A 17,913-nucleotide genomic window follows, 5' to 3' on the forward strand; every position below is an offset into this window, starting at 1 on the left:
TAATTCTTCTAGTTGGTTCTGGGTGACCCCATGCCATCTCTAAGGAAGGGCCAAGGCTGAGCATCCCAAGGTCCCTGCTAGGAAGTCCAGGGAGATTGCTGAATGCAGATTTACAAAGATTCAGCCTTAAAGTAGAGAGAGAGATCTCACAATTTCTTAGTCATGTACCTTCACTGGTAGATTTTGAATTGGGACCCATATCCTGCTTCAAAGACTCCTTGTTCATGACTCTGCCCACTGTGTGTTACCAAGCTTCAAGTTTAGGGTCTTATCTGTGGACCATTAGTCTTTTGATGGCAAAGATACCTTATCCATCTTTGCATCTCACACTTGTGTACGTGTTTCATGATGTGCTTCCCTGAAAGGTTGAATAAGATGTTTAATGAAAGAATGAATTGGGTCATGAGGAATGAATTTGTCAAACCAAAAGCAGTGCCTCCCCCAAAGCCCTCTTGTCCTCTCCTCAGGACACATTGTTCCCCTCTGGTCACCCTCCTTCAAATGGCTGTGTGTTTCCACCCCAGTCTCCACAGGGCATCCTTCACATCCTTGTTTCTCAGACTGTAGATGAGGGGATTCAGCATCGGGATGACCAGGGTGTAGAAGACAGAGACCACCTTGCCCTGCTCCATGGACTCCACAGCTCCTGGCTGGGCATACATGACAAAGACAGTCCCATAAAAGAGGGACACGGCTGTCATGTGGGAGCCACAGGTGGAGAAGAGCTTGTGTCTCCCTCCTCCTGAGCGCATCCTCAGGATGGTCACTGTGATGTAGCCATAGGAGGTGAGGACCACGAGTGTGGTGCCCACGATGATGAGGCCACAGAGGCCAAACATGACCAGCTCATTGGTCGTAGTGTCAGCACAGGCCAGCTTGAGCAGAGGCGGCACATCACAGAAGAAGTGGTCGATGTGGTTGGAGCTGCAGAACGGGAGGCTGAATGTGAAGCTGGTCTGCAGAATGGAGTTGAGGCAGCCCCCAGAGTAGCAGCCCAGCATCAGGCGGGCACAGACCGAGGGGCACATGGAGATGGGATAGTGCAGGGGGCTGCAGATGGCCACAAAGCGGTCATAGGCCATCACGGCCAAGAGGAATCCCTCAGTGGTGACCAGCAGGGAGAAGAAGAAGAACTGGGTAGCACATCCCTCAAAGGTAATGACCTTGGAGGAGGATAGGAAGTTGGCCAAGGCCTTAGGTGCAATGACAGATGAGTAACACAGGTCCACAAGTGAGAGGTTCTTGAGGAAGAAGTACATCGGGGAGTGCAGACGGGCATCCAGGGTGATGACCACCATCATGGTGAGGTTCCCCAGGACGGCCACCACATACAGGGCAAGGAATAGAGCAAAGAGCAGGGCCTGGGTCTGCAGACCACTCTCAAATCCATCCAGCACAAACTCCTGCAGAGGCATCACTGAGAGGTTTCCATTTCTGTGGGGTGACATGGCCCTGAGCTGATGATACCCAGAGTAGACAGCAGAGAGCAGGCCAGGGCAGCAAGAGGGAGCAGGTCAAGGTCACAAGGTCATATCTCTTGCAGACCAGAGAGCCTTCAGTGCCTCACTGCCCACTGACTAAGAGACCACAGCTGCCCATTTCTGATGCACTCAGACCAACCTGAAATGCAAAGATTTCCTCCAATTCATGAATCGCAAATATGCAGATTCATTCCCTCTGTGGTAAAGTCTGAGCTGCTATTGATTGGGGCAGGGGCTGGGTGCTTCAGTGAGACCTTGCAGTGTGAGCAGCATTGCAGCCCCTTGTCCCTCCTCTCAGAGAAAAGCTTTCCACCCCCAAGAAAATGACTCCTAATGGTGCCGTTTCCACACTTGCTCATGTATCTTATCTTAAATTATCTGTGCCTCAGTAACTAATTCATTAATTTTAGAAATGCGAACTGAGGGCCCCATACCTACCTGCTCTTGAGTTGGTGATGATTCCATCTCCAGGCAGGGAACAGAGCAGAAACCAGCCCCCATGAGGCAAATGTGTGTGTTTTCTGTCTGTTTCTCCTGCAACCCCTGAGCCCCATCTCAGCTTCACTGTCTGGAGCCAGGACCACGGTGTCATGGTGTCAGCAGAGCGCTGTGTATTCTTGAGGACCTCATGGAGCCTCCTGCCAATGTCCCAATGTTGGAAAAAATGGAGAGGGGACACCACCTCCATGGTCTGAGAAGCAGCAGGACAGGGGTGTGACACTTTCAGGAGATGGGCATGTCCTTCCCTGCCCTGCCTCCTCAGAACACCCTGTGAGGTGACTGCTTGGAACCATGGGAGTCTCCAGCACAGTCACATTTGCTCAATGTCTGTGTCTCCTGCTGGGTGCTGCTTCCTGTCCCTGTCACAGCCCAGACATCCCTTGTCTGCACTGCACAGGGCTGACCACCACACTCACGTGGGACATGGGGACCCGCTGTGTGGTGGCCAGAGGAATGGTTGAGGAACCGTTGAGTGGGGAAGAATGGTGGGCATAGAGCCACAGTGCCTCTCGGGGGTGGAGGGTGGGGATGGAGGGTTCGTGAGAGGGTGAAGGCTGATTTCAAAGAGATTACATGCTTCTTAGAGGTCAGATCTTCAACATCATGGAGCTGGCTGCCTTTGGAGGGAGAGAGTTCCCCAGAAGTGTGGGTGTGCAGGCAGAGGGTGGTGGTGAATGGTGCCTGTTGAGGAGTAATGGCCCCCATGTTCCCTCCCAGCCTGAAGTTCTTAGAAGGTGATCCATGAGAGGCAAGACTTTCCAGTAGAAGTGCAAGTGAAAGAGTGGATTGTCCAGCATTTCTTTCCTGGGCTATTTGACTCCAACCCTCACAGGATAGCAGAGGGGACAGTCAGACCAGGGATACCCAGGATGGCTCCTCTCAAAGCAGGTTTTGAGCTGGGTGTTATGGGTGGAGTTGGGGTCTGCCCAACACACCTTGGTCACCCAGCCTGTACATGGAACCCCCTCTGTGCACACCCGAGATGGCCATGCCTTTTTCCGTCTCTGCTCACTCCCTGCTCATGCACACAATGCAGTCACTTTGACCAAAGTGACCAGCTCTCTCATCCACCATTCTCAGGCAGGCTGTCTTGTTTCTTTGTCCCCTGGGCTTCCCAGTCTCCTGTTTCTGTTCTGTTTCCCAGGACAATTCACTCACCTCAGAAAACTTGGGTCATCACAACAGTGACCCTTAGGATGCCTGGGGAAGCATATGAGGAGAGGTTGACATTTTCATCCTGAAAGCCAAGTTGTGGTTTGATTTTTGAAAAATAAACTCACATTCCTTTGGCTTGTTGAAATGACCCAGTAGGGCTGTGGTGGTGGCCTAAGTAAACCTGCCTCTGAGTTGATCCTGAGAAATACTTTCCCAGATGAAGCAGAAGAATCAGTGTTGTCTGCAAGACTCAATTGTAGTGACTGCATCCTGGGTCCTTTCATTGTGAATCTAGTAACTCAGGTGTGGTCTGAGGTCCCACGGAAACAGCAGGACTGTGAGCTATTCTGAAATTCAGAGTCTCAGGCACTAATTAAAACCTACATTTATACAACATTCCCTGATTATTTCTACTCTCATTAAGCTCAGACCCACTGCCCTAACTGACCCTGCCCAGGGCAGTGGGGAGTGGGGGACAATGTTGTCCAGGATCCAGGCTCCTGGGACTCACCTGTCAGTGATGCTGACCACGCCCTGCTGAGTGATGACCACACCGCTCCTGTGATGTCAGGAGGGGCATAGCTCACCCAGGACCCTGTGATCCCGCAAAGGACAGGACTCCTCACCAGGTCTGTGCTGATGATAATGACATGGCACTGAGGACCCCCTCCGTTGTTCACCTCTGGCCTCCTGTGCAGGGAAGTGAGAGGGAGGAGGTGATAGAGGAGGGCAGCAGGCTCTGGCTGCAGGAACTCCTGGGTCTTGATAGAAGCAGAGCAGGGGATGGACTAAGTCACCTGACTCTCCACATTATCTGTCATCTGGGCAACATGTCAGGTTCCTGCACCTGAGGGTCACTCTTCTGGGAAGATGCTCTCTATTTGCAGGTCTGGGACTTGAGGCCTCGAATGGCCAATTAGGTGAAACCTGGGCTTCTGAGTGCACTGGGACTCACAACCCCCTGGGTCCCACGAGCTGCAATCCTGTGGCCAATCATCCTTTGATACATCTCAGTCCAGTACAGGGGAGGCAGCAAGACTGAAGTCCATTAGGGAGCCCTGAGTGTGGGTGGGGCTAACAGTAGAGAAACTCAGACAACTTATATGGACTCTATGGACGTCCTTGGAAAAATCTCCCTGGGCAGCAGGTGGGACCTCCTGGCCCACAGACCTTTCTCCTCCTCTGCTCCATCCTCATCTGTGGTTGTGAGGAAAAGTGACAGGTGGGGAGTCTGTACCCAGGGCAACAGCACAGTCCTTTCTATGACACTTCTTACCCTTATGATCCTTTTTCATGCTAAAATTGTCCTGTTTTGGCTATTTGCATTCTCTTCAAGGCAGCCCTATACTCAATGTGCTCAGTAGCTTCAGATGTGTCCAACTCTTTGCAACCTCATAGATGGTAGCCCACCAGGCTCCTCTGTCCATGGGATTCTCCAGTCAAGAATACTGGAGTGGGTTGCCATTTCATTCTCTGGGGGATCTTCCCGACACAGGGATCAAACTCACACTTTTTATCTCCTACATTGGCCAGAGAGTTTTTTTTACCACTAGCATCACCTGGGAAGCACTAAATATATCCACTAAAAAAATGGTAATCCTGGCTGGAAAAGGAAAACCAATATATAAATGTGATAAATGCTTAATATTAAAACACAGAAAATATGCTGGGTAAAGTTGTATTGTAAACATTCTTTTAAAAAAACATAAGACTGGGTGGCTCAATAATTATTTGAAAAAGTAGACTTCAGGACTAAATGTTCATGTGGTGACATTTCATAATGAGAATGTTTTATCCTGGATAATGTGAGCTTTCAACTAGATAATGTGAAATTTTAAATTTGTGTACAATTAATAGAGATTTAAAATATAAAAACTGATAGAATTAAAGTGAAATTCATACATTCAAATTATATCTGATGTGTTAACATACCTCTCAATAATAATGAAGCAAGGGAAAATTGTAGTCATTTGTTAGACTGATTCAAAATACTAATTTAATGGACCCACTTGGCATAGATGAGCGCCGTACTCAGCAATTGCAGAATATAAATTCCCTTGAAGCACACTGAACATCACTGTAGAATGGTGAATAGTGTCTCCCTCTAAAAATGTCGACCCAGACATTCAGAAGGTGATCTTTTTTTTAATATAGGGTCTTTCCAAATGAATGAGTTAGGATGAGGTCATGCTGGATTAGGCGGACCCTAAATCCAATGACCGGTGTCCTTATAAGACGAAGGACTGATACAGAGACACAAGACACGTGGATGAAACGCATGTAAAGACTGGGCAGAGGTTGGAATGATGCAGGAACAGGGGAATGAATGCCAAGGATGCCAGGAGCCTCCAGGAAGAAGCAAGGAAGAATGCTTGTCTAGAGCTTTCAAGGGCAGCAGGCCCTGCTGACAAATTGATTTTGGACATCTTTCTCCGGACCTCAAGAGAGTAAATTCCTATGGCTATAAGTCACCAGTTTTGGGTTAATTAGTTACAATGGCCCTGGTGACTGACCCAGGAGGGCAGGGAGGGAGTTTGCTTTTACCTGGCATGGCCAGAAATACACCTCTACTCTCCTATCTCATGGGTGGGCCATCCCTCCAGCTCTATGTAAAATGCACTCTTCAGAGATCTTGATCACCTTTCTTAATTCTTCCTTATTCTAGTTCACTTATTTCTATTGTTTAAACATGATAACATACTCTAATTACTTCTGAAATCTTCTTTAGAGAAACGTTTATATTGCTTTTTTTTTAATTTTTCAATAATGTATATTATGTAATGGACATTTCCCCCCTCTAAGTGTATATCTACAAAAGAAATGGATTCCTAAGTAGAAAGATGCATTTTTCTCAACCTCATTAAGTTTCATATTAATCTTACATTATGAAGGTTCCCTTCCTTACATCTTTCTTCATATTTGTCAACCAATTACTCAGTACTCAGGCTAGAGGCCTTCCCTTTTAATGAAGTTCTGTGGAATTGAAGCAGTCTATAAGGTGCCCTAGTGACACAGTATTGACTAAGCCTCAGCAAAAAGGTTACCCATGCCGATCCATCTCTTCTGTTCTAGTTTCTTCACCTAGTCTCTGTGTGTCTGGACTGTCTACATTCATAACTTCCACGAGGACAGGAGGATGAATTGTTCTTGCTGTAAATCATTCTGGCCATTCAGTGTTCTTGGTGAGCAACTGCAGCATATAAAAGTCCTCCTTTTTCTACTCATCTGGCCAATTTTCTTACAAAACTTTTGTAGCAATGTAACACATCCAGCACTGTAGGAGTCTCTGCTTCTCCCATCCTTGGTCATATTGATGGGTATATCAAATCTATGCCATTTGTGGAAAACCACTTCAGTATTCTTGCCTTGGGAACCCCATGAACAGTGTGAAAAAGGTAAAAGGACAGTATGAAAAGGACACTGAAAGATGAACTCCCCGGGTCGGTAGGTGCCCAAAATGCTACTGGAGAAGAGTGGAGAAATAAATCCAGAAAGAATGAAGAGATGGAGCCAAAGCAAAAACAACACCCGGTTGTGGATGTGACTGGTGATGGAAGTAAAGTCCGATGCTGTAAAGAGCAATGTTGCATAGGAACCTGGAATGTTATGTCCATGTATCAGGGCAAATTGGAAGTGGTCAAACAGAAGATGGCAAGAGTGAACGTCGACATTTTAGGAATCAGTGAACTAAAATGGACTGGAATGGTTAATTTAACTCAGATGACCATTATATCTACTACTGTAGGCAAGAATCCCTTAGAAGAAATGGAGTAGCCATTCTAGTAGTAGTCAACAAAAGAGTAGTCAACAAAAGAGTCTGAAATGCAGTACTTGGATGCAATCTCCAAAACGACAGAACGATCTCTGTTCATTTCCAAGGCAAACCATTCAATAACACAGTAATCCAAGTCGATGCCCCAACCAGTAATGCTGAAGAAGCTGAAGTTGAATGGTTCTATGAAGACCTACAAGACCTTCTAGAACTAACACTCCAAAAAGATGTCCTTTTCATTATAGGAAACTGGAATGCAAAAGTAGGAAGTCAAGAAACACCTGGAGTAACAGACAAATTTGGCCATGGAGTACAAAATGAAGCAGGCAAAGGCTAATAGAGTTTTGCCAAGAGAAAGCTGAGAAGGTGTTCTTATCTCTCCTTGCTATTCTTTGGAACTCTGCATTCAAAAGAGCATATCTTTCCTTTTCTCCTTTTCCCTTCACTTCTGTTCTTGTCAAAGCTACTTGTAAGGCCTCTTCAGACAATCGTTTTTGCTTTTTTCATTTTTTTTCTTAGGGACGGTCTTGATCCTTGCTTCCTGTACAATGTCACAAACCTCTGTCCATAGTTCTTATGGCATTCTGTCTATCAGATCTAATCCCTTGAATCTATGTCTCACTTCCACTGTATAATTGTAAGGGATTTGATTTAGGTCATACCTGAATGGCCAAGATGGGCACAATAAAGGACAGAAATGGTATGGACCTAACAGAAGCAGAAGATATTAATAAGGGGTGGCAAGAATACACAGAAGAAGCATATAAGAAAGATCTCATGACCCAGATAATCATGACGGTTTGATCACTCACCTAGAGCCAGGCATCCTGGAATGCAAAGTCAAGTGGGCCTTAGGAAGCATCACTACAAACAAAGCTAGTGGAGGTGATGGAATTCAAGTTGAGGTATTTCAAATCCTAAAAGATGATGCTGTGAAAGTGCTGCAGTCAATATGCCAGCAAATTTTGAAAACTCAGCAGTGCCAACAGGACTGGAAAAGGTCAGTTTTCATTCCAATCCTAAGGAAAGGCAATGCCAGATCATGGCATCTGGTCCCATCACTTCATGGCAAATAGGTGGGGAAACAATGGAAACAGTGACATACTTTATTTTTGAGGGCTCAAAATCACTGCAGATCGTGACTGCAGCCATGAAATTCAAAGACGCTTACTCCTTGGAAGAAGAGCTATGACCAACCTAGACACCATACTAAAAAGTAGACACATTACTTTTCCAGCAAAAGTCTGTCTGGTCAAAGCTATGGCTTTTCTAGTAGTCATGTATGGATGTGAGAGTTGGACTATAAAGAAAGCTGAGCACCAAGGAATTGATGCTTTTGAACTATGGTGGTGGAGAGTCCCTTGAACTGCAAGGAGATCAAACCAGTCCATCCTAAAGGAAATCAGTCCTGAATATTCATTGGAAGGACTGATGCTGAAGCTGAAATTCCAATACTTTGGCCACCTGATGGGAATAAATGACTCATTTGTAAAGACCCTGATGTTGGAAAGGATTGAGGACATGAGGAGATGGGGATGACAGAGGATGAGATGGTTGGATGTCATCACCGACTCAATAGACATAAGTTTGAGTAAACTCTGGGAGTTGGTGTTGGAAAGGGGGGCCTGGCATGCTGCAGTCCTCAGGGTCGCAAAGAGATGGACACGACTGAGTGACTGAATGAACTGATAATCACCAAAAGATATGTACTGAGAACTTACTTTTGACAGCAGCTTGCAAAGCATTGTATGGGATCTTCAAACAAAATAAACCACTTCTAACATTGTGGAATCAAGATTGCCGGGAGAAATATCAATAACCTCAGATATGCAGATGACACCACCCTCATGGCAGAAAGGGAAGAGGAACTCAAAAGCCCTTGATGAAAGTGAAAGTGGAGAGTGGAAAAGTTGGCTTAAAGCTCAACATTCAGAAAATGAAGATCATGGCATCCAGTCCCACCACTTCATGGGAAATAGATGGGGAAACAGTGAAAACAGTGTCAGACTTTATTTTTCTGGGCTCCAAAATCGCTACAGATGGTGACTGCAGGCATGAAATTAAAAGACACTTACTCCTTGGAAGGAAAGTTATGACCAACCTAGATAGCATATTGAAAAGCAGAGACATTACTTTGCCAACAAAGGTTCGTCTAATCAAGGCTATGGTTTTTCCTGTGGTCATGTATGGATGTGAGAGTTGGACTGTGAAGAAGGCTGAGTGCCGAAGAATTGATGCTTTTGAACTGTGGTGTTGGAAAAGACTCTTGAGAGTCCCTTGGACTGCAAGGAGATCCAACCAGTCCATTCTGAAGGAGATCAGCCCTGGGATTTCTTTGGAAGGAATGAGGCTAAAGCTGAAACTCCAGTACTTTGGCCACCTCATGGGAAGAGTTGACTCATTGGAAAAGACTCTGATGCTGGGAGGAATTGAGGGCAGGAGGAGAAGGGGACGACAGAGGATGAGATGTCTGGATGGCATCACTGACTCAATGGACCTGAGTCTGAGTGAACTCCGGGAGTTGGTGATGGACAGGGAGGCCTGGCGTGCTGCAGTTCATGGGGTGGCAAAGAGTGTGACACGACTGATCGACTGGTCTGATCTGATCTGAACATTGTGCAGTGATTTCCACTGATATCTGAAATGTACGTAATGTAAACAAAAAGACAATATGAGGATTTAAAAAAATCTTTTCCTTCAGATTATTGGAGAATTTCTATTCCATTAATATCTGACCAGCTTTCTTGATTTATTCCAAAGTCTTAATTAATGCTTTTCTAAGAACAATAAGTTGTTTTTGTCCAGTCACTAAGTCATGTCCAACTCTTTGCAACCCCATGGCCTATTGCCTGGCAGGCTCCTCGGTCCATGGGGTTTTCCAGGCAAAAGTAATGGAGTGGACTGCCATTTCCTTCTCCAGGGGACCTTGCTAGACCAGGTATTGAACCCACATCTCCTGCATCAGCAGGCAGATTCTTTACCACTGAGCCACCAGGGAAGCCTAAGAACAATGGATACTTCACTGTTTGTACATTTAAATTTTACATGTTGATGATAATTGCACTCGTGTAAGAAGAAAAGAAGATTGCACTTGCTTTTTTCCATTCCAAATCTGGTTTAAGATTAGGAGTCCAATGCTTTGGAAAATCCATGGAATGGGAGAACAAGTGAGAGACAGGCAGTGAAACAAGCAGGAAAGGAGGGAAGAGGAGGAGCAGGGAGAGGGTGGGAAAAAGAGGCTGGGGGCAGAACGACACTATCACTTGAGAAGTTAAGAAACCACGTCATTTGTGGAGCAGAAAATTTGGGGATTTCGTTTTAAAAATTTCATTCTCAGATAAATATATTCAAGTAGGACAGATATAGAATTAATTTTGGAGATCAGTGGGCAAAAGAGTTCGACAGAGACCGTGTCATATATGTCAAATTGAGTAATCATGAGCTGCAGAACAAGAACTTAGCTGTCAGCCCCTTCAGGCAGTTCTCCTGGGAAGGGAGAGCAGGGAGATGCAGAGCCGTGATCCGACAGACAGGCCACGTTCCTACTGACCCTACAGAGTACAGACCATCTCCATGTGCAGGGGCCTTGGGAGTGACTGTGAGAGGGGACGATTTTACTAAAAGGAGACATGTTAAGGAGGCCACTGGGCTCTGAATCCAGGCTGTGTGTTGGGTCCATGGAGCACAAGAATGGAGCGCTGAATGGGCAGGTCAAAATTAAGGGTCCCAGGGAGTCTGGGACAGAGAGCAGGGAGCTGTGCTCACCATCAAGAAAGTGTACCTTCCCTCTCCACTGCTTGCTCTCTGTTTCAACCACCGTGAGCTTCATCCTTATTCAGAGGTGTCTGTGCTGACAAGGTCCCATTTCTTATGGTCACAAGTAGTCAGGACAGTGTCACCTGTCAGGTTGGATGGTGAACTCTGGGTGTCAGGCACCCATGTTGGCTCCCTGGGGCTCCCAGCTGCTGTCTAAGGGGAGAAACTCAGGACAGGGAGCACTAGGAGTGTCTGAAGCAGGAGTACAGGTGCTCCCTGCTGCCTTGTTTGGTGGTGGCATCAGTGAACAGAAGGGGGAGGAGGAGGAACAGCCCCACTGCAGGACTGAGGGGAAGCACGGTCTTCCTAACCCCCCTAATTGGCTATGGTGACCCAGGTATCACCGAGGAAGGGGCCAGGATGAGTGTCATGATGCCCGCCCCTTCTCTGAGCTCCAGGGGAGATTGCTAAGCACACATTTACATTAGATTCATAGATGAAGTGGAGAGAGAGGCCTAAGGCTGTTAGTTTCATACCTCCCCTGGAGGACGTTGAACCTGGAATACACATTTTGTTTCAATATTCTGCTCATTACTCTGCCTGCTATATTATCCAGACTTTGAGATTAGAATCTTGCCCCATCATGCGCCATTATTTTTCCAGTGGCATTATCTATCTCTGCATCTCAGACTTGCATGTGTGGTCCAACATGTGCTTCCACAAAGGACTGAGTGAAATGGGTGAAAAAATGAATTGCATGAAAGAAGAATATATTCCTCAAACAAAACCCACTGCTTCCCCTAATACCCTCTTGTTATGTTCTCAGGACACTGTCTCTCTGTCCACCCTCCTTCACGTGGCTGTGTGTCTCTGCCCCAGTCTCCACAGGGCTTCCTGCACATCTTTGTTTCTCAGACTGTAGATGAGGGGGTTGAGCATCGGGATGACCAGGGTGTAGAAGACAGAGACCACCTTGCCCTGCTCCATGGATGCCACAGCTCCCGGCTGGGCATACATGACAAAGACAGTCCCATAAAAGAGGGACACGGCTGTCATGTGGGAGCCACAGGTGGAGAAGAGCTTGTGTCTCCCTCCTCCTGAGCGCATCCTCAGGATGGTCACTGTGATGTAGCCATAGGAGATGAGGACCACGAGTGTGGTGCCCACGATGAAGAAGCCACAGAGGCCAAACATGACCAGCTCATTGATCGTGGTGTCAGCACAGGCCAGCTTGAGCAGAGGCGGCACATCACAGAAGAAGTGGTCGATGTGGTTGGAGCTGCAGAACGGGAGGCTGAATGTGAAGCTGGCCTGCAGGATAGAGTTGAGGCAGCCTCCACAGTAGAAGCCCAGCACCAGGCAGGCACAGACCGAGGGGCGCATGGTGATGGGGTAGAGCAGGGGACTGCAGATGGCCATGAAGCGGTCATAGGCCATCACAGCCAGGAGGAATGCCTCAGTGGTAGCCAGTAAGGAGAAGAACAGCTGTATGGCACAGCCCCCAAAGGTGATGACCTTGGAGGAGGACAGGAAGTTGACCAGGGCCTTGGGGGTGATGACAGATGAGTAAAACAGGTCCACAAAGGAGAGGTTCTTGAGGAAGAAGTACATTGGGGAGTGCAGACGGGTATCCAGGGTGATGACCATGATCATGGTGAGGTTCCCCAGGACGGCCACCATGTACAGGGCCAGGAACAGAGTAAACAGCAGGGCTTGGGTCTGCGGAACACCCTCAAAGCCCTCCAGCACAAACTCCTGCAGCGGCATCACTGAGAGGTTTCCATTTTGGAGGGTTGACATGACCCTGAGCTGGGAGACATGGGGCAGAGAGCAGAGAGCTGGTGGGAGACAGGGAGAGGGAGCAGGTCAAGGCCACAGGGTCATACTCTCTTGAAGACTAGGAGCCCTTCAGTGCCTCACTACCCACTGACCAAGGGACCACCAGCTGCCCAGCTCTGCTTTCAAATGAGCTCAGACTGGCCTGAAATGGCAGACATTCCTCTGATTCACATCTTCATATACTTGCTTGGAGCGCTCCCTCCGTGAGAAACTGAGTGTTGCTGAGGATCTGGGGGGCGTCACAGGTGTCTATCTGAGGTGAGAGCCTTTGGTGTAAAACAGCAATGTAGCCATGTTTCACTCCTTTCAAGGAAATGCTGCTTCACCTCAAGGTTGCTCCTAAGCTGTTGCATTTACACATCTTGCTCAAGTATGTAATCTTGTGTTTTCTGCACCTTATTTTACTGATTCACTAATTTCAGAAGCATTATTAAGCACTTTCTGTTTCAGGACTGACCTAGTAATTGTTCCACCGCTACACTAAGCTGGCAGCAGAGCAGGGACCAGTCCTCACCAGGCTAATTCAAGTGCTTTCTGTCTCTCTTCCCTGTGGATGCTCAGCCCCAACTCAGCATTTTTTTTTTTAGCCTAAACCAGTTCTCTGCATCATTGAGGACCTCAGGGTGCTTCTTGCTAATGTCCAGATGTTGGACAATTCATAGAAAGGGGACAGTCCAACTCTATGGTCTGAGAGGCAGTGGGACAGGGGCTGTGACACATTCAGGACCTGAGCATGTCCTCCCCTCCTTACTTCCATGCCCCTGGCTCTTTGGCACATCCTTGTGGCTGATTGCCCAGAGTCATGGGAGCCCTCCAACACTGTCTCATCTGCTCAGTGTCTGGGTCCCCCTGCTGGGTGCTGCTTCCTGTCCCTGTCACAGCCCAGACCTCCATTGTCTGTATTGAGCAGGGCTGACCACCACACTCATATGGGACATGGGGACCCACTGTGTGATGGCCAGAGGAATGGTCCAAGGGGATTGAGTCTAAGGAGGTAGGAGTGGGGAAGGAAGGTGGGCACAGAGCAACTGTGCCTCCCAGGGAGGGGAAGACGATCAGTGAGAAGGTGGAGGCTGATTTCAGAGAGATTCCATGTTTTCTGGGGATCAGAACTGTAGCATTATGGGTCTGGCTTTCTTTGCATGGAGTGAGCTCCATGCAGGTGGGGGTGTGCAGGCAGAGGCTGGATGGTCAGTGAAGGGAGAAGGGATGATCCTCACATTTCCTCTCATCCTGAAGTTCTCTTGGAAGGTGGTCTGTGAGAGCCATGGCATTCTAACAATACAGGGTGTGGTGAAAGAGTGGGTGGTCCAGCATTCCTCTCCTGGGCTACTTGACCCACCCTCACAGCAGAGGGGATGCTGGTAGACCCCCTCAAATTCAGGGTTGGACCTGGTGCTCAGGGTGGAGTTGAGGGTCTGCCCTGTAAACCTTAGCTGTGCACCTGGCCAGACCCTGTGCCCACGCACTCACACCTGAGGGACCATGCCCTTGCCCTCTGCTCTGCCCACCCACGTGTTCACCCACATAACCATGTCAAATGTGACCAGAAGGGCCAACTCCCACAAACCACCCAAGATTGGGTGACCCTGCTTCTGTGTCCCCTGGGGTTTCCGGCTTCATATTTGAGACTATTTCCCAGAACAATTTGTCCACCTCACGAGCCCTTGGGTCATCACAACAGTGACCCTAGGATGCCTGGGGGAGTACATCAGAAGCAGTTGGCATTTTCATCTGGGAAGCCAAGCTCCTGGTTTGGTTTTTGAAAAAACAAACTTGCATTCCTTTGGCTTTTGAGTTGACCCAAGTGGGGCTGTGGTGATAGGTTTAGTAAATCTGCCTTTGAGTTGAGCCTGAGAAGTACTTTCCCAGGCAAAGCAGAAGAATCCATGCTGTCTATGAGTGTCTATTTGTAGTGACTGTGTCCTGAGCCCTTTCCTTGTGAACTCTTGTTACTCGTGTGGTCTAAGCTCCTGCAGCATCAGCTTGAGAAGCCAAGAGCTTGTCAGAACTGCAGAATCTTGGGCACCAAAGTAAAACCCACATTTACTGTAGAACCTCTGATTATTTCTACTCTCATTAAGCTCAGACCCACTGCCCTAACTGACCCTGCCCAGGGCAGTGAGGAGTGGAGGACCTTATTGTCCAGGATCCACGCTCCTGGGACTCACCTGTCAGTGAGGCTGACCATGCCCTGCTGAGTGATGACCGCACTGCCTCTGTGATGTCAGGAGGGGCATGGCTCACCCAGGACCCTGTGCTACCAGGGAGGACAGGACTCCTGACCCAGGTCTGTGCTGATGATAATGATGTGGTGTTGAAGGCTCCCTCCCTCGTCCACCTCTGGCCTCCTGTGCAGGGAAGTGAGAGTGAGGAGGGGGAGAGAGGAGGGCAGCAGGCTCTGGCTGCAGGAACTCCTGGGTCTTGATACAAGCAGAGCAGAGCATGAACTCAGCTCACCTGCCCTTCCGCACTGTCCATCAGCTGGGAAGCACATTAAGCTGCCTGCACCTTGGGGACACTCTGCTGGGAAGATCTCTCCATGGGCACAGTAGGTCTTTGGGCCTCGAACAGCCAATTAGCTGCTGTTGTTTGTGTTCTGGCCTCTAAAGTGCCCTGGGACTTCCACTTCTACTGTGTCCCCTGTGGCCACCCTTTTTCTGACCCCTCTCACCTGCAGGGCTGGGAACCTAACCCAGAAATTCCTCTGAACCCCAGAGCAATGAACAGGAGGTGAGCACTGAATCTGACAGAAGGCCCCATGGTCTTCCCTCAGGGGCAAGAGGTGTGAATCCCTGGGCCTAGAGCCCCTCCTCATAACCAAGCCCTCCTGCTATATTCCCACTATGTTGGTTGAGAAAAAGTGACCTGGTGTGAAAGAGTCCTGCCTTGAGGAACTGGGTCTCTCCCTTCTATTATGGTTCTCCTCCCTCAAGCCCCCTGACCTTGGCCAAATAGCTCTGTCCTTATCTTATGTATCAGTTAATTTAAGTGCATCCTTTTTTATATTTTTTATTTCTAACATACATATTTAAAATTATATATTTTTAAAAAATTCAAAATGAACATCAGGTTGCAGAAATCCAAGCAATGAAGATGTGAAAAAGGAAAAAAAGAAAATTTAACCCACGTAAAAACCTCAGTCCTATCGAGAACCAGGTGGATTCCCTACAGACGTGTGTGCATGCTGGTGGGTTTTATTTTATTGCTTTTAACTTTTCTAAAATATGGACCACGACATTCATTAATTCTACAAGATGATCTTTTCACTAATTCTACAAATATCTAAGTCAGTTTTTTGCCTTTAATGGGTATATTAACTAAATTTATTTATCCATTGTATTACTGGACCATGAGACTACTTTTTCTGTTATAAACAATATGGGGAAGAATGCTCACTCTGTCCTCCTGGTCACATTGCTGGGGACTGGCAGCTGATCTTTATGCCTATTCCCTACTGCCCTCTCAGACCTGGTACAATTTTCGCCTCTGGCATCAGCACACGAAAAATGCACATGGGTCTCCCCTCAGTACTTAACATCTTTCATCTTCTGAATATTTGTGCATTTCACATGGTGTGATGACTAGTTGCATCAATTTGACTGGGCCAGGGATGTCCAGATATTTGGTCAAACATGATTCTGGCTATTTGTGTGAGGGTGTTTTTGGATGGATTTTAAATTGGTACACAGGGCAAAGCAGATTGCACTCCCTAATGTAGGTGCGCCTCATCCAATCAGTTGAAAGGTTGAATAGAAGAAGACCTTGACCCGCCTCTAAATAAGAAGGAGTTCTGTCTGCCTGACTGACTTTTAAGCTGGGACATCAGGGTTTTCCTATTCTGGTACTCAAATCAGCAGCTTTTCCTGAATCTTGAGCCTGCCAACCACAGATCTGGGGGCCTGCTGGCATCCATAATAGTGTGGGGGTGATTCCTTATACTCACTCTCTTTCTATATATGCCTGTGTTGTTGTTTAGTTGCTAGGTCATATCTGACTCTTTGTGACCCCATGGACTGTAGCCTGCCAGGCTCTTCTGTCCATGGGACTTCCCAGGCAAGACTCCTGCAGTGGGTTGCCATTTCCTTCTCCAGGGCATCATCCCGACCCAGGGATTGAGCCCATGTCTCCTGCATTGGCAGGCGGGTTCTTTACCACTGAGCCACCAGGGAAGCCCTGTACATGTCTGTGCATGTCCTACAGGCTCTGGGTCTCTGGGAAACCCCGACTGGTCCACTGTCACTAGTGTCTGCTTTCAACGAGCACCACTGTGAGTGGACAAACATCTTTCCATACAGTTGTTGGCTGTTTGTGCTTCTAATTCTGTTATTTGCTCCTTTACAAGCACATTACTGTAACGCAGTCCTGCCTGGGGGCTGTGATCCAAATTAGACAAGCAGGGGAGGCTGAGCCTGGACTTGCCCACTACTTTGCAGACCACAGCCCCAGGAACACTGGCCTGATAGCCCATATCACTGGGCTCAGTGACTCACATACTTGCTGTTCCAGTGTGAGGCAGAGCTCTTCCCATTTATTTCAGTCTTTGGCCTTAAAAACCCTACCCAACCTCATCCTAGACTAAACTCTGGTCCACTTTCCTCCTGGGAGGAAAACTTCCCACACAACAGTCAATCTTTGCTCTCTCAGTCTCTACTTTCTATTTTACAACAAAATGTTCACTTTCCTCATGGATTCTGAGCTCTTTCCATATTCAGTTCAGTTCAGTTGCTCAGTCGTGTCCTACTCTTTGCAACCCCATAGACTGCAGCATGCCAGGCTTCCCTGTCCATCACTAACTCCCAGAGTTTACTCAAACTCATGTCCCTTGAGTCGGTGATGCCATCCAACCATCTTACATACCTTGTATATCTTACATTTGTTCAATGTGCTGCTGGCTTTTGAGTGGTCTCCTTGGCTCTCATATGACTTTCTCCAGGGATACTCCCATCCTCTCCTCACCCTCCTCCTGAGGAAATTGGGGTTTCCTAAGGATTGACTACCCTCTTGACTACACATCAAGCTAACAAGTACACCCTCAATGAAGACTCCTTCTTCATGTTCTTCTCATAACCTTGGAGTTTTTACTTTTTCAATAATCACATTGTTAACACATCCAGAATCTACACTGGTGTGTTCTGTGAAGCTGATGCTAATTTTTTCCCAAGCAGAAAAAGTTTACTGAATATCTTGACCTTTCCTTAGTTACTGAAATCATTTTGATTTTAATGTTATTTCTTCAAAATATATAAAACTATCTCTGTTCTCCACATTCTCACTGACAAATGATGTTCCAAAACATATGATTTTTTAAATTTGATAGGTGAAAAATCATATATTATTATTTTGATTGGGATTTTAAAGTTTTGAGTGAAGTTAAAGAAAAGGCAAGAGAGTTCCAGAAAAACATCT

General features: G+C 47.3%; 2 protein-coding genes across 2 annotated transcripts; both read right to left on the bottom strand.

The window, feature by feature from the left end:
* Window positions 1–497: 497 nt before the first annotated feature.
* On the bottom strand, window positions 498–1,448 carry LOC102415605 (olfactory receptor 12-like). The gene has a single exon (XM_025289361.3). It carries the CDS (start codon window positions 1,446–1,448, stop codon window positions 498–500), a length of 951 nt encoding a protein of 316 aa, XP_025145146.3.
* Window positions 1,449–11,512: 10,064 nt separating this feature from the next.
* On the bottom strand, window positions 11,513–12,465 carry LOC112585795 (olfactory receptor 12-like). The gene has a single exon (XM_044944063.2). It carries the CDS (start codon window positions 12,463–12,465, stop codon window positions 11,518–11,520), a length of 948 nt encoding a protein of 315 aa, XP_044799998.2. The 3' UTR covers window positions 11,513–11,517.
* Window positions 12,466–17,913: the final 5,448 nt, after the last annotated feature.

This window comes from Bubalus bubalis, chromosome 6 (genome assembly GCF_019923935.1).
Source record: "Bubalus bubalis isolate 160015118507 breed Murrah chromosome 6, NDDB_SH_1, whole genome shotgun sequence".
NCBI lineage: Eukaryota > Metazoa > Chordata > Mammalia > Artiodactyla > Bovidae > Bubalus > Bubalus bubalis.